Source organism: Pristis pectinata, chromosome 3 (genome assembly GCF_009764475.1).
Source record: "Pristis pectinata isolate sPriPec2 chromosome 3, sPriPec2.1.pri, whole genome shotgun sequence".
Classification (NCBI taxonomy): domain Eukaryota; kingdom Metazoa; phylum Chordata; class Chondrichthyes; order Rhinopristiformes; family Pristidae; genus Pristis; species Pristis pectinata.
In genome coordinates, this window is record NC_067407.1 from 98449965 (window position 1) to 98466081 (window position 16117).

At 39.0% G+C, this 16117-nt stretch overlaps 1 protein-coding gene across 9 annotated transcripts in view; it reads left to right on the top strand.

Moving 5' to 3' along the window:
• The window catches only part of LOC127568189 (exportin-1), a 52783-nt gene that overhangs the window by 17721 nt on the left and 18945 nt on the right, over positions 1-16117 (top strand). For all 9 annotated transcript variants that reach the window (XM_052011661.1, XM_052011652.1, XM_052011653.1 and 6 more), the window contains 11 exons: positions 2220-2281; positions 2373-2417; positions 3244-3425; positions 3510-3558; positions 3645-3764; positions 3850-3978; positions 7391-7549; positions 8213-8410; positions 8809-8947; positions 13254-13435; positions 15725-15881. In XM_052011661.1, the coding sequence (XP_051867621.1) occupies positions 2220-2281; positions 2373-2417; positions 3244-3425; positions 3510-3558; positions 3645-3764; positions 3850-3978; positions 7391-7549; positions 8213-8410; positions 8809-8947; positions 13254-13435; positions 15725-15881 (1422 nt within the window). The remainder of the gene's footprint in view (positions 1-2219; positions 2282-2372; positions 2418-3243; positions 3426-3509; positions 3559-3644; positions 3765-3849; positions 3979-7390; positions 7550-8212; positions 8411-8808; positions 8948-13253; positions 13436-15724; positions 15882-16117) is intronic.

The following is a 16117-nucleotide window of genomic DNA, read 5'->3' on the forward strand; positions in this document are numbered from 1 at the left end:
CAGAATACTAAATGAATCTTCCTCCATTAAGAAGATGCTACCAAAATATTAGTAGAAGAGGAGGTGGAAGTAAATGAATACTGTGGGAATTGAATTTCTTGGAAAATTGGTTGTGCAAAATCTCCTGGTCTGGATGGGATGCATTGTAGGTTACTGAGGGAAGTGGGTTGGAGATTTTCGAAAGGCGTACCATAATCTTCCAGTGCTCTGATATTGGGCTGCTGCAAGAGGACTGGAAAGTGACAACCCAAGTGGATAGGGTGGTAAAGGTGAATGGCATCATTTGGGGTGTTGAGTATAAAAGTTGGCATGTTGCAGCTGTATAAAACTTTAGTTAGGCCACATTTGGAGTATTGTATGCAGTTCTGCTGCCACATTACAGGCTTTGGAGAAGGTGCTACAGAATGTTGCCTGGATTGGAGAGAACTGGCTATACTGAGAGGTTGAACAAACTTGGGTTGTTTCCCTTGGAGTATCGGAGAGTAAGGGGTGACCTGATGGATGTACATAAAATCGAGTGGCATACATAGATATTCAGTCTTTTTTCCCCCCCAGAGTGGAATTGTCAAATATTAGACGGCATAGGTTTAAGACGAGGAGGAAAGTTTAAAGGAGATTTGAGGCAAGCTTTTCTTTTACACAGAATGGTAGGTACTGGAATGCATTGTCAGGGGAGGTGGTAGAAGCAGATACAATAGCAAAGTTTAAGGGGTATTAGGACTTGTAGTGCTAATCCTGTTGAGTTTCTGGTTAATTGTGGATGTTCATGGCGGGGACTGGAGCAGCAGCAAATATGTCATTATGAAGTGAACTGAGGGTCCTCTTGTTCCTGCTCTCTCTCTTCCCCCCCACACACACACACACACACACACACACACACACACACACACACACACACACACACACACACACACACACACACACACACACACACTCTCTCTCCTCCTTGTGTGGCATGGAATAATGAAGTGGATGGTGTACTAATCAAACAGTCTATTTTGTCCTGGATTGTGTCGAGCTGTTTCGACATTGTTGGAGCTGCACTCTTCCAAGCTGGTGGAGAGTACTCTGTCGTGTTCCTGTTTTTTGTGACCGTTACATACTTGAGTAATGTTCCATATTGTCAGGTTGATGCCAGTATTGCAACTGCACTGGAAAAGCTTGGCTAAAGACAAGTAGTTCTGGAGCAAAGTTATTCTGTTCCACCTCTGGAATGTTTCTGGTCCCAAAGCCCTGCTTTATCCAGTGTGCTTAACTGTCACTTCATGTCACGTGTCACGTTAAATGGGATGTAAATTGGCTCCTGTGACGGTGGTTGTCTTGGGTAGAAGCAGAGATGGATAATTCACTTAGCATTCTGGCTGAATGGAGTTACTCTGGAGTCATCTTCAGCGCTTGTGTGCTGTGCACTGTCATTGATCATGTTATTCTTTTTGGAGCTGTAATCTGATCTGTTGTGCTGTGGCTTGGCTTAGCTTTGCCTATTGCATGTTTTTTTTTGTTTATTCTTGTGTTGCAGCTTTACTGGGTTGGCAACTCACTTTTAGCTATATCTGCTGTAGCTTCTGATGTGATTTTCTTTACTTATTGAACTGGGTTTGATTCTTGGATTGTTTAATGGAAGAGTGAGGGATATAGTAGACCATGAGTTTATTATGATGATGTATGGTTCAGCTGCTGGTGCTCCAGAGGACCTCCTGGTTTCAAATTTGAGCTGTCAGATCTGTTCTGAGTTTAGAGACTGCAGATGCTGGAATCTGGAGTAACTTCGACAATTCCTTTCTTCCCACAGGTAATGCTCAACCCCCAGAGTTCCTCTGCAGATTGCTTGCTGTTCTGAGTTTAGTTCAGTTAATGTGATTGTATTGCCACTTTGTGTGAAAACTGGGTATGATCTTTACAATAAATTTGTAATAGTAAATCTTACCAATGTTAACAGGTGCAGAGGATTTTTAACTGATACTGTAGATTGGTGTGGACAAGATCAAGTAGGATTTTCCCCTTTTTGTTAAAGTTTAACCTGCTACAGACCTGGTGTTCTTCAGCACTTTGCCAGTACAGTTGGCATGGGCGCTTTATTTGCATTCATCTGTAAGACTGAAAACTGTACATTAGGGTGAGGTTATTTTTAATAAGTTAATGTAACTATCTCTTACAGAACCATATGTCCTGCTCTTATTTTAACATTCAGTAACATTTTTATTTTCTACTGTGTATAGGAATAAAAAAATATGTTGTTGGATTGATTATTAAGACTTCATCTGATCCTGTAAACATTGAGGTAAGTTTTCATGTTAAGCTATGTAATATATGGTGTCTAAAAATTCTGAATTTAATTTGCCATTTACTGAATGACTACTTTTTCTTTTTAGAAGGAGAAAGTTTACATTGGGAAGCTAAATATGATTCTGGTTCAGGTAAGATCTTCCATGCTTTGAGAGTCGGTTGGTAAACTGTTGTTTTAGTGTGCAAACATTTCTAAAGTTATTCCAGGGGATTCTATCACAGCTGATAGGGTTTGAATTCTTTAGTGAACATAGACCATCTATACTGCATATATTTTTTAGTAATTTCTTTCATGTTGCTACTAAATAGCTTGGCACCTCTTGCTTCAGTTTGAACATTGTACCAAAGTAGGAGGAGTTGGGTCCAAAGTACTAACAGCATCTTTGATGGTTGGGGACTTGCTTACACTAATTTGTTTTTACAAACTAGCTGGTTGTTACTTCAACTCAAACCTATCTTCACTATAGACTTAATTAATGAAATGGCTCCCTGTTTAAAACTAGATGCCTTTGTACTGACTGTGAATACACCTCCCTGCTTTTATGGTATTCACATATTCATAATTACCTTTTTATGTGTCAAAAGCACAATAGACAGACTGATACTAGCCAATGAACATTTTGCCTTTTCTGGTAGAATAGAGAGCAATTACCACCAGGTGCTGAATATTTCAGTTTTTCAAAAAATCTATAGATTAATTGTGTGCCTAAGGTGGATTGGAGGTGAAGAGCCAAGCAGAAGTGAAGCAACACAAATCAATGCAGATCTTGCATGGCTAAGTCGGTTAGGTTAGATGATGAACACTTTGATCAGAGTTCTAATCTGAGGGTGGGAGGAGTCCTTTATGAATGCTTTGCGTTGGCCACTGGTATCAGAATTCTTATCACTGCCTTGGATGTTGACATATTTTAAGTATAGTTTTTTGATGATGTTTAATTGTTTGTGATATTTACACAGATACTCAAACAGGAATGGCCAAAACACTGGCCTACATTCATCAGTGACATCGTAGGCGCAAGTAGAACCAGCGAGAGCTTGTGTCAGAACAACATGATTATTCTTAAATTGTTGAGTGAGGAAGTATTTGATTTCTCCAGTGGTCAAATGACCCAAGTTAAAGCAAAACATCTGAAGGACAGGTATAATTCAGAAATTGAATTTTATTCAAGTTTGTTAAAGAATTATTCTAGATAATTGATCAGTGATTTCTTGTCTCTTTATAGCATGTGCAATGAATTCTCTCAGATATTCCAGCTGTGCCAGTTTGTCATGGTAAACAATATTTTTGACTTTTTGTATGTCCATTTTTCATTTTAATTTGGGCAGATTTCAACACTTGTTTGTTTTTGTGCTTGCAGGAAAACTCTCAAAATGCACCTCTTGTTCAAGCAACCTTAGAAACGTTACTGAGATTCTTAAACTGGATTCCACTTGGATATATCTTTGAAACTAAACTAATTAGCACACTGATATATAAGGTATGTACATCCTTACAAATTCGGGATCTTCAGAGTATTTTAGATGAGAAATATGCTATAGCTAATATGTTTCTCTTTTTTTAAGTTTCTCAATGTACCCATGTTCAGAAATGTGACCCTGAAGTGTCTGACAGAAATAGCTGGAGTAAGCGTCAGCCAATATGAAGAACAGTTTGTTACTCTCTTCACACTAACAATGATACAACTGAAACAGGTATTTCAAATTTGATTTTTGTGAAAGTAATTAATCTAATGCTACATTCTCTGCAAATCTCTGAAGATCAATGGTGTAATGCATGAGGTTGCATGTACAGGGGCTCCCCGGGTTACGGAAAAATGGATGTGGAAATCCGATATTATGCAAATTCTGTAAATTTTTAAAGCACTTTGCAAGATAGGAAAGTTAGTTAAAGAAATGCAAACATCTTCAGGAGTTATGGAATAGGGGTAGCAGCTAGTTAGTTCAAAAGAATGAACAGTCTTCAAAACAAAACCTTGCATGCAACCTCCCTGCAGTAATCAGACAGAACAGGCTAATAGTATTGTCAAGGATGCCTGCTACCCTAGTCGTTCTCTTTTCTCTATCTTCTGGGAGAAGATACAGGAACTTGAAAGCCTGGGTGTACATACTTAAGAACAGCTTCTTCCTCACTGCTATCAGACTGAACCAATCACCTCTTTCACATCCCCTTCCTAGTGATGCTGCCACATTCTTGGACTCTTAATTCTACCTCTTGGTTTTCTGTTGTTGTGACTCTAGCATTTTGTTTTGCACTACAATCTTTGCAACAATCTACTATTTTGCAATTGTTGGTGTACTTGTTGTATTTTTGCAGTGTGTTCTGTTTACTCTGATCTTCATGCAAGCCAGAAACTTCATTGCACCTTGGTGTATTTGACAAATTAGTCTGAATTTAATCAGATACTTTGTCTTTAAGACAAAGCTGCTGGTTTGCAGTGGTAGACCACATTAGACATTTGCTTTGGCAACTGACAAGTAAAATGTCTTTTATTGATGTTTGTAAAATAGTTCATGAAACAATATAACATCCATTGATACTGAATGCCATTGAAACTAGCCATTGGATATGGAACATTCTAAATCTGTACAATTGTTACCATACGGGGTAAGAAGATAAATGTTTGTTAATCTACTCTCATTGAAATTGTTCGTTTATGACCTATGGAAAAATCGGTTTATGGACAGTTTTTAGGAACAGAACCCTTGTGTAATCCATGGACTGCCTGTACTTGCTTAAATAACAGGAAATGTGCAAATTTAATATTGGGACTCCAATCTTTGGGCCAATGGAAAGCCTAAACTAGTGTTCAGAATTACTTGCATAACATAAACCAGAGATGGATGTTGTCTTTCTGGCTTGAATTTACCCATCAGTGAGAGAAATACCTTTCTAACCGTCAGACCACTGTTATTCAGGGTAATTGAAGTATTCAGCTGTTCTGAGAGTTGAGGCGACTAGTGGAATCTGGCCTTAATTGAAGAATTTTTTTTGTAATTTAACATTTATTCCATGGCAGTAATAGAAAAATAAAATTAATAATGGTTTATCATTGCTTGTGGGCAAAATGAATTTTTTGTTGTTGTTGAGAGTATTGCTGAGGCCAGCAGTGTATACTATTTAATTAGAGAGAGAAAACACGGGTAATGATTTCTGGAATCCACAGGTCCATTTAAACATGAGTTTTTGTCTGATACTTGCTAGGAGCTGCATTCATCTGTAATTTGCAGATCAATGAGATTCATAGTACCATGAAGGTATTGCTCCTACCCACTTGTTACCCAATAAGGCTAGTGTATTCAATTGAGAGTTTACTTTTTCATGTTCTTTTACTTGCAATTGATGTGTTAGGGTTTGAGATTTTTATGGAAATCACTTACGTTTCCTTTGTCTAAATCTTAGTCACATTCAAGAAAAATAAAGGCTTTGCAACAGATTCTAATTATACCTGAACTATTTCTGACATTTCCTTTTCTGGATGTCTCTGCCTCCATCTCAGGAGATGTTGTCCACTGATATAAACTTATGGACTCCCACAGATATCATAATTACAACTCCTCGTATCCTGTAAGGATGTCATCACCTTCTGAGTTTCTGTCTCTGCAGCATCTCTCAAGAACTTCTTCTGAAATGTCCTCCTTCAGGAAACGTGGCTCACCACCACCCCCAGCCCCCCCCCCCCCCCCACTATTGTTGATGGTGCCCTTGTACATTCCCTCCATTTCCTGGACTTCAGCTCTCACCACCCCCACTCTTCCCCATCCCCAGGAACTTTCCCCGGCGATCATACGAAACAGTCTCTCCACATCCATCCTGTCAGGACCCCTTAGGATCATGTCGGTTTCAGTGGTCCTACACCTCCCTCAACACCATCCAGAGACCCAAACAGCCCTGCCAGGTCAGGCAAAGATTCACATGCACTTTCTGCAAATCTCGTCAACTGCATTCGGTGCTCTCGATGTGGCCAAGTGTAGACTAGGCTACTGTTCTGTGGAACATTTGTGCTCTCTGCAATGACCACCTTGAGCTCCTGGTTGCATGTCATTTCAACTCCCCTGTTCCACACTGACCTGTGTGTCCTTGGCCTTTTCCACTGCCACAGTGAGGCCAAATGCAAACTAGCAGAAGAACAACACCTTGTATTCCTTCTGGGTAATCTATAACCTAATGGTGTGAATACTAAATTTTGCAATTTCAAGTAACCCTCACCCTCTGTACTCCTAATCCAGCCAGGTTTTCTCAGTCCCCCCATCACTCAGTTTCATTTCCCTCACGTTCCTGGTTCCATCTGCCTATCACTTACCCCTTTAACCTACTGAATCTCCTAACCCCCTCCCCCACTAGTTCCATTTATCACCTTTATCAGATTGGAGCATCAGCAGCCTCTTCTGTCTCCACTTATCACCTTCCAGCTTCTTGTCTCTATCTCTACCATCCCCTCTCCCCATTTGACTCCATCTGCCCTTTCTCTCTCCTTATGTCTCTACCCATCACCCACCAGCTGCTTTCTCTCAATGACACACCTCTCCCACCTGACTCCATCTGTCCATCATTCCCCTCTTCACCTAGTTGCACTATCACCTGTCAGCCCCTGCCTCATCCCTTCCTCTAGTATCTTCTACAAGCTTTCTCTACACTCAGTCCTGTTTCAGGGTCTCAACCCAGAATATTGACCATCCTTCTGCCTCCACAGATGCTGCCTGACCTGCTGAGTTCCTCCAGATTGTTTTTTGCTCCAGATTACAGCATTTGCAGTCTCTTATGACTCTTTTTTAATCTCGTATTCTGCTTTTATTGTTCAGTGAGTAGTATTTAGAAAATCTCCACAGTGACTTAATGTCTTTTTAAAATTCCTTTTTGTTTTGTATCTTTGCCATTTCCATTACATCTTACCTATCTTTGGTAAGATTTCAGTTTTTTTGTTTCAGAATGAAAACCAGTTTGATTAGTGCTTCATTTGCAGTTTTATAGAAATGATTTATTTGAAAATGTCTTAAGTATTAGAACTACTGAGTTTTAATGTTGATGTAGCTGGTGAATAAAATAAATTGTGACTACAAATGATAGATAACATCAGTAATTACTCCTGTATTTACTCTTTTATAGATGCTTCCTTTAAATACCAATATACGTGTGGCATATGCCAATGGCAAAGATGATGAGCAGAACTTCATCCAGAACTTGAGCCTCTTTCTTTGTACTTTCTTAAAAGAACATGGGCAGCTTGTTGAAAAAAGATTGAATTTGAGGGAAACTCTTATGGAGGTAAGAGTTTTAACTTTATTTGAAATTTGCATTTAAAGTTTTACTACTGAGGCCAGAATTTACTGCATATTCCTTATCCTAAAGGTGGTGGTAAGCTGCTGCCTTGAACTGCTGCAGTCACTGCTTTTGGATGAGGAATTCCAGTACAATTGATGATACAGCAATGCCGTAAGGATTTCCAATTTCAGCATGATGTGCCACTTGGAGACAAACTTGTTCTGTTGTCCTTTTCTAGCTAGGTTGTAGAGATCATCACTCTGGGAGGTACTGTTGGAGAAGTTTGGCGTTGCTATGCTGTTTTGTGAATAGTTCATTCTTTCGCCATGATGCTTCTATTGTGGAAAGAGTAAATATTTAGATATGATTGCTGGAAGGCTTTTGTGCTTTTTATAGGTAGGAAAGGACAGGACATAATGTACAATGTCCTCATCCAGGCAAGTAGACAGTATTCCATCACACTCCACTACTTGTGCTTTCTAGATGTTGGAAAGGCTTTGAAGAGACTGTAGGTCTGACCTGCATTTATAGTCTTAATACTTATGAAGCTGATCCAGTTAAGTTTCTGGTTATTGGTGACCTCCCAAAATATTGGTATGTTACTCCATTATATATTTCTAAGCAAAGAAAAAAAAAATGACTGGGGGAAATTTTGTGAATCCACAGGCTCTTCATTACATGCTGCTGGTCTCTGAAGTGGAAGAAACTGAAATTTTCAAAATTTGTTTGGAGTATTGGAATCACTTGGCTTCTGAGCTCTATAGGGAAAGTCCCTTCTCAACACCTGCATCACCTGTGCTTTCTGGAAGTCAGCATTTTGATGTGCCTCCAAGAAGACAACTTTATTTGCCAGTATTATCCAAGGTGGGCATTGAGTGGATATTTAAAGAAATTGGTGCTATTATTATTCTTTCAGTAAATGTTAAGACATTTGCAGATATATCAATATTCTCAAGAGTTTTTCTGTTTCTTGGGGTGAGTTGTTGTTCATAATTTTTAAGAAATCTGTCATTCCTTTAGTTCAGGTCAAGTTGATTCCCCGTCTTATTTTGGTAGCACTTATTGGGACAGCACCAATAGTTGATTTACTTCCTAGGGATTAATTCTTTGTAAATACCTAGAGCAATTTTCTTTACAGAAAGCTTTTGCAGTGTAGCTTTTTAAGAAATATTGCAGATTGTTCTATGTGATTGGTAAGCACAGTGTCTACTTCAATTTCAATATGGAGAATTTGTAAGAAATATTAACCTTTTCTTTCTCAGGTTCGTCTTCTAATGGTCAGTCGTATGGCCAAGCCGGAAGAGGTACTAGTGGTGGAAAATGACCAAGGAGAAGTTGTGCGAGAATTCATGAAGGATACAGATTCCATTAACTTGTATAAAAATATGAGGGAAACACTTGGTAAGGTTTTTCTTCTCCAAGTAGGAAAATGTTGAAGGTATAAATCTGTTTGAAAATAAGCATTGTCAGTGAGTATTCTTCTTGCTCACAATTTTCAGGCATTTATAAGTAGACTTCAAATGGTTTTCTGAGAGAGCTGAGCCACTTATATGGTAAAATATACAAGAGGTACACTGAAGCCCTGGATAGTTGCAAATTACAAACTTCATTGTATTATTGTTTTCATGTAATATATACAGCTCAGAATACAAGACATAGAAATCAGCCGAGAAGCTGTGGATGTTGTGATTATAAATAAACTGCTTTCACTATGCTTAAGCTACAAATACAAAAAAAGTTAAGGATAAAATGAAATTTTTTGTTACTGTCTAATTGGAACATTGATTTTAATGTTCTTTTTGAGAGTTTGGCATGTTTGATAGGATTGTTTGAATTTTTGAGTAACTAAAGCTTTTATGAAAAACTGGGAAAATCATTCCTTTTAGTCACAGAAGTCTGCCAATTACTTTGAAACTGGACTTTGGAAATGGAATAATGGCATATCTTGCCTAATGTTTTGTTATCAGGAAATTAATTACAATTATTATGAAGGATGTAGTGACTGAATACCTTAATTCACTTGCTCAGACTTTCTTTTTGAAGAGGCATTTTAAAACAGTGGCTCTGGTAATTTTTTTTAAATTAAAAGCTGGGTATAATCCACAGGTCTGTGGAGAGAAGAATTGGCTTAATATTTCATGTTAAGGACCTTTCACCAGAACTCTGAAAAGTTATGAATTTAAGGATATTTTAAAGTTGGAGCCAGAGAGCAGGGGCAGAGGAAAAAGGGAAGGTTGGTGATAAGGTGGAGACCAGGAGAAAGGGAGGTGACACTGGTGTTAGTTCGAAGATGTTAGTAAAAATGAGTGAATGACACAAGCTATGTATGGAAGAAGTATCAATCTGAAGAGACAAATGAAATTTGCAATGCCAGTAGAGAGGGAATAAAATCTGAAAGAAGGAAATGTGGACTGCAATATCAAGTCAACCGAAATTGTTGAATTTAATGAGACCTTGAGGTTGTAATGTGCCAAGTCAGAAGAAGATATTCTGTTCCTCCAGCTTACATCGAGCTTGGTTGGAACAATGAAGGAGGCCAATGACAGTGCAATGGATAATTGAGAAGCATTTGGAACGTTGGGGTCATTCTTGCACACTAAATGGAAATTCTGCAAAAGACTCTCCACTCTGCATTTGGCTTCCCCATTGTTGAGGAGACCTCACTGTGAACACCAAACTTGGTATACTTAGTTGGAATAAATACAAATAACTTGTAGCTTCACCTGCAGAGATGGAATGGGAAGATGTCACACGACCTCAGGTTATATGAGTTGGGGCATGAGAAGCAGAGTATATATTGATGGAGCTGAAAGAATGGACCAAAGTCTTGTGCAGGAAATTATCCAATTGGAATAGAGCAGGAGAGGAGGAGTTCTCTGGTGGTAGTGTACTACTGCAAGTATTGGTAATTACATTGATCCTTTGAACGGGGAGGCTGATGGGTAGAAGGTGAGGACAAGGGGAGCCTATTATTTAGGGTGAGAAATGAAACAGGTGCGATTGTGAGCCCCATCAATTAGGGCGGATGGGAAACCGTGGTTGAGGTAAAAGGAAGATGTGCACATACAAATTAAGAGGTGGGGTACATCACAATTTAATTAGATCATGTTGATCTGATTGGATCCTCAACTCCACATTACCAACTGCCAATGGCAATCTTTCACCCCTTTAAGCTGTCTACCTCTGCCTTAAAAATATTCAATGACTCTACTTCTATTGCCCTTTGAGGAAAAGAGTTTCAAAGGCCACAACCCTCTTTGTGGAATGTTGCCTCCCTCTATCTTAAATGGGTGACTTCTGTGGACAGTGATCCCTAGTTCTGGATTTTTTTCCACAAGAGAAAACGTCTTCTCCACATCCACACTGTCAAGTCAATCAAGTCCCTTCTCACTCTTCTAAGCTTTGGCAAATACAACCCTAGCTTGTCCATCCTTATTAGACAGCCTACCCATTTAGAATCACTTTGCATTAACATCCATCTTTAATAAAGAGACCAGTATTGTACATAATATTGCAATCTCACCAATTCCCGATGTAACTGAAGCATAAGCTCCCTATTTTTGTTCTTGCTTCCCCCAGCAATAAGTAATATTGTGATCTTTTCTAATTACTTGCTGTGATGGCATACTAGCCTTTTGCAAATCATGCACTAGAACTTCTGGATCTCTCTGCATGTTGGAGCTCTGCTGTTAGATTTTTAAAAAAATTTTCCTGTCAAGGTAGGTAATTTCACATCTTCCCATATTATACTCCATTGGCCATATCTTTTCCCACTGACAACTTATCTATTTCTCTTTTGTATTGTGTCCTCTTCACAACTTGTTGGTAGCATTGGTGTGGAAGGTGGTGTAAGCAGGAAGCAGGATGGGAGACAGTATAGTCAGGGTGATTGGGAGTCTGTGAGCTACTGTTGCAAACTCACCTTTAGCTTATACCCTAAAATGGAGGTAAAGAAGCTGAGGAAGGAGAAGGAAGAGTCAGATGTTGCTTTTTGAATTGTTGTCTTTTGATATTTTTGTGGATTTCTAGAGATATTTGAAAAGGTCCTGTCAGATTGAGCTAGATGGCAGAAGAAAGTAATGGCAAAGGGCTAGGTGCTGTTCTAGGCAGACTGTGGCAAGTATTGTCACAGAAGGAACTCTGCAGCTCAGCTATTTAGTGTTTGTAGATGAAAAAGATGGGCAATGTTGATAGAAGCACAAGTGAAAAGCTGTTACTTTATCCTGGTTTCTCCAAAGTCAGTTAGCTCCAGATCTCATTACAACCTTGGTTCATAAATGAAATCTGGAGGTGAAAGTGATATGCCCTTGACATTAAGGCAGCATTTGGTATAATGTTGCACTGAGGAGGCTTGGACAAATTGAGGGTGAGGTCAGTGGGAATTGAGGTCCAAACTGTTCATTGGTTATAATCTTACCTCGCACAAGATGACAAAAGCTTCCATGAAGAAGTTCTTAGTGATGCTTCTCAGACTTGATTTTTTAGGTGCTTTTTCAGTGATCTTTCTTCTGACATAAGATTAGAAGTAGGAATGTTTGCTTTTGTTTCTTTCATTATACAATGCTGCTTGCCTGATGGAATAGTTTTGTTTCCACGCAACACGATCTGAGCAATATTTGGGCATGGAGTGTTAAATGCCAAGTTGCTCTTCCTGCTACTAAAGTACCAGGCAATGGCTATTTCCATGAAATTCCACCACTTCTTGAATTCAGCAGCAATATTGCCATTCCCAAGTCTCTCACTGCTTTGACATTCTTGGGATGGAGGGTACGCTAGACCAGAACACAACTGGACCAACCATTAGAGCTGGTCAGAGGATGTAAATCTTGGTTCTTAAACCTTTCCATTTATTGCCACTCAATCTTACATTCCTAAACTTGTCACTTCACTGCTATCACTGCTAGGAAACCATGGCAACAATGCACAGCAACTATAAGATTTGTTTACAAAATTTACTGCCGAAGCTCTTCACCCCATGTAGAAAGATATAGCTGGCTAGCATGTGAAAATTTCCCTCAAGTAACACACTACCCAGACTTGGAAATGTATTCATTGGCACTGGGATAAAATCTTGGAACTCTGTACCGACTAGCATTGTGAGAGTATACTTATGTGCACTGCTCACCACCACCTTCTCAAAGCCAACCAAAAGATAGGCAATAAATGCTGTTTTCAAAAAAAAGTTAAAGGAATGTGTAAACTGTGCAAGTGGGGTTTGGTACAGGCAAATGTGAGATTATCCACTTTGAAGCTAAAATAGATTAAAGAAACTAAATTAGATTAAATCAAGTACTTTTTAAAATGAAACTAATAGTTTCAGCAAGGTTTGGGGATCCAAATCCAAAACTAAGGTCATCAAAATGTTGTCATTGGATAGAAGACTGCTTGATGTTGGTCTTTATATCCAGGGGACGAGAATGCAAGGGAGTAAAGTATATGACATATTAGTGAAAACCTCTGGGTACAACATGTCAGGAGTACTGGGAGTACTTCTGGGATTTCCACCACTGGAAGGGTGTATTCTTGACAGAGTACCTTGCAGATGTAGAATGATTCTTATTGGACAGGCTCAAGGGGCTAAATAAACTATTGTTGCTATAAATTCTTTTTAAATGAATAGATGTGGAAATGGAATTTGGAGTCGATAGCAACTCTTATTAACAGTATCTAAATTGGAATATTCTCAAATTTTCTATTTTTTTTCCAGTTTACCTTACTCACTTGGATTATGCTGATACTGAGCGTATCATGACTGACAAGCTTCACAACCAGGTGAATGGTACGGAGTGGTCATGGAAGAATCTGAACACACTTTGTTGGGCTATTGGTTCAATTAGTGGTGCTATGCATGAGGAGGATGAGAAGAGATTTTTGGTAACTGTAATAAAAGTAAGTGAATTGACAGTTGCTGCTATGACTTTGGGTCTTAATAACTATTCCATGTGTGAGACTAATACAAGGGCTGCCTCATTACTGCAGGGATCCAAATGCTTATTGAAGACCTTGAAACTTGGAAAGAACAAATCAACCTGAAGTTGTGGCTCATATAATGAGTGATATAGTTAAAGATCAAATGTTGTAATAAAAAATTCTCAATCTTAATCCCAGGCCTGAGGTTATGAATGTCAGCATTACTATTGGCACCAAATAACTATATTACCATAAACTGCAAACCTATGGTTGAATGATTTAATTCTGGTGTAGGGGAAGATTGGATTTCTCCAGCTCTTTTTGCATCGAGTTGTTAGAATTAGGACATGCAATTAGTAGGATTGCAAATTTAATTTTTTTTCATGCCATAATCATGCATGTTAACAGACATCTCTGCCCCCTGTTAGTCTGAAATGTGTACCTTTTTATTTCCTTGCCTGCTACCTGTGCAATGCAGTCAAATGCTAGAACTCAGAATATTTCTCTCATGTGTGCATACCTGCACAAAGTGCTGTTAGAACACTTGACTCTCTCCTATTTCCCCACCTTGCTGTAGTAACTCAATGCACTGTCCTCATCCCATTGCCTTGATGGCTGACGACCAGGTGGTCCACCTCCCATTGGATTGGTGTTGGGAATGAGAGAGAGAATAAGCCATGGCACCAAGATTACTGGAAACCTCTCTTCCCATTTCTCCTTCTGTCTCCTGCGTTCTGTCTCAAATCTGGATATCTGGCTTGTTCCTTCTCTCCCCATGCATTGTCTAAAAAGAAATGTGTATTCCTCTGAAAATTAGTGTCATTTTCATGATTATGTTGAAAGCTCTTCCTTACCACCATCTTTCTTAACAGTCCCTCAGTTGTCCAGTGGCTTTTCTGATATCTAGCACCACACCACAAACTCTATTCCCCAGCCACGACTCCATCCATTTCTGTGGCAATTGTCTGAAATTGAGCCAGACTGTTGGCAACCTTTTTATATTTGACAATGCAATAGACTTTGGACCATGCAACAAACTTGGGACCACAAATTCCATCATCGAGACATTTTCAACTGCACGTTGTTGCCTGATTTGTTCCTGATTCAGTACAGATCCTCACTTATAATGAAAAAGATTAGATAAAGAATCGCTACAGTGGATATATGGAGTGGTGGCTGATTGAATCGAATTTGTTCGAGGTGAAGTGTTAAAGGTGACTTTTTAAAATTCACATGTATTTTACCATGTGGATTTTGTATTCAGCTTGTCACTTATTCTTGAAACCTCCTGGGCTGTTAATGTTCTGGCCTTTTGTTAAGGTTAAATGGATGAAAAATTGACACACTGGGACATGGAGACATGTTTAACATAATTGCAAGAAGCATTAGAAAGGATTTGAGGAAGATCCTTCCTGATGGTAGTGGGGTTTCAAGTTTTATGCCTGAAAAGTGTATCAGAGACTGAAACATTGCATTTAAAAAGTACTAGATGTACTGTAATCTCTCGGGTTCTGGACTGAGAGCTGGGATTGATCTAGATGGCTTTCTTTGCGGTTGAAAGCAGTGAACCAAGTGCCAGGCTCCCGTAAATTGTACTCTGATTTAGGTCAATTAAAAGCAATTTCAAATAGAAAAGAATTAAGCTTTCAATTACTCACCTTTAGGCCACTTCTTTGCTAACGTTTTTCAAAACTTTTTTTCCTGATTAATATACAGGAAGTCCCCGACTTATGAACACCCGTGCTTACGAACCGACCTTTGCGGTCGATTCGTAAGCGGGCCCGGCCCCCGATCCTACCACGGCGGTAGTACATCTTCTTCGGCCCAACCCCGGGCCAAGTGCGGCTGTGATCCCCGGCCCAAGTGCGCATGCGCGGCCGCAGTCCCCGGCCCAAGTCGCAGGCGCAGACACTGTTCCGAGTTGCGTACAAAATCGGGTTACAAACGGTCTCAAAAACGGAACTAGTTCGTAACCCAGGGACTTCCTGTACTCTACATTAACCTTTTCTAATTCATTGGAAATAGTTAAATGCCACGCTCAAGTGATTTTTATTTTTGTGTGAGAAACTAAGAAAAATGAATCTAGATTGGCATGGTCACATCAAATTACAACAAAAACAAAATATTACAAATGCTAGAAATCTGAAATAAAAACAAATAAAGCAATTTCAGCAATTGTTACTATTCCAGGGTTATGACCGTTCAAAACCTTTTCCAAATTCCTGTTCAAAATTTTGAGTTGTAATGTATGTATTGTTTTAACTCTAGGATCTTTTGGGACTGTGTGAACAGAAGAGGGGTAAAGACAACAAGGCCATTATTGCTTCAAATATCATGTATATCGTTGGACAGTACCCACGTTTCTTGAGAGCTCACTGGAAGTTTTTAAAGACTGTGGTTAACAAACTGTTTGAATTTATGCATGGTACGTTTGTTGTGTGACAAAAGAAGTGTGTAATTTATAAAGTTTGGAGTTTTTTTTAGGCAATTGAAATTGATGAGTTCAAAAGCACAACTGAAAAGACTTGTCCCTTTTAAATCAAGCTTCATTTGAACTGCTGTTTAATCTTGATACAGGATCCTGCATTAAACGTCAAAATATTCAGTTGTCCACAGAACCTTTAATCATGTTCTGCCATACTCAATGCATTTCTTCCACAG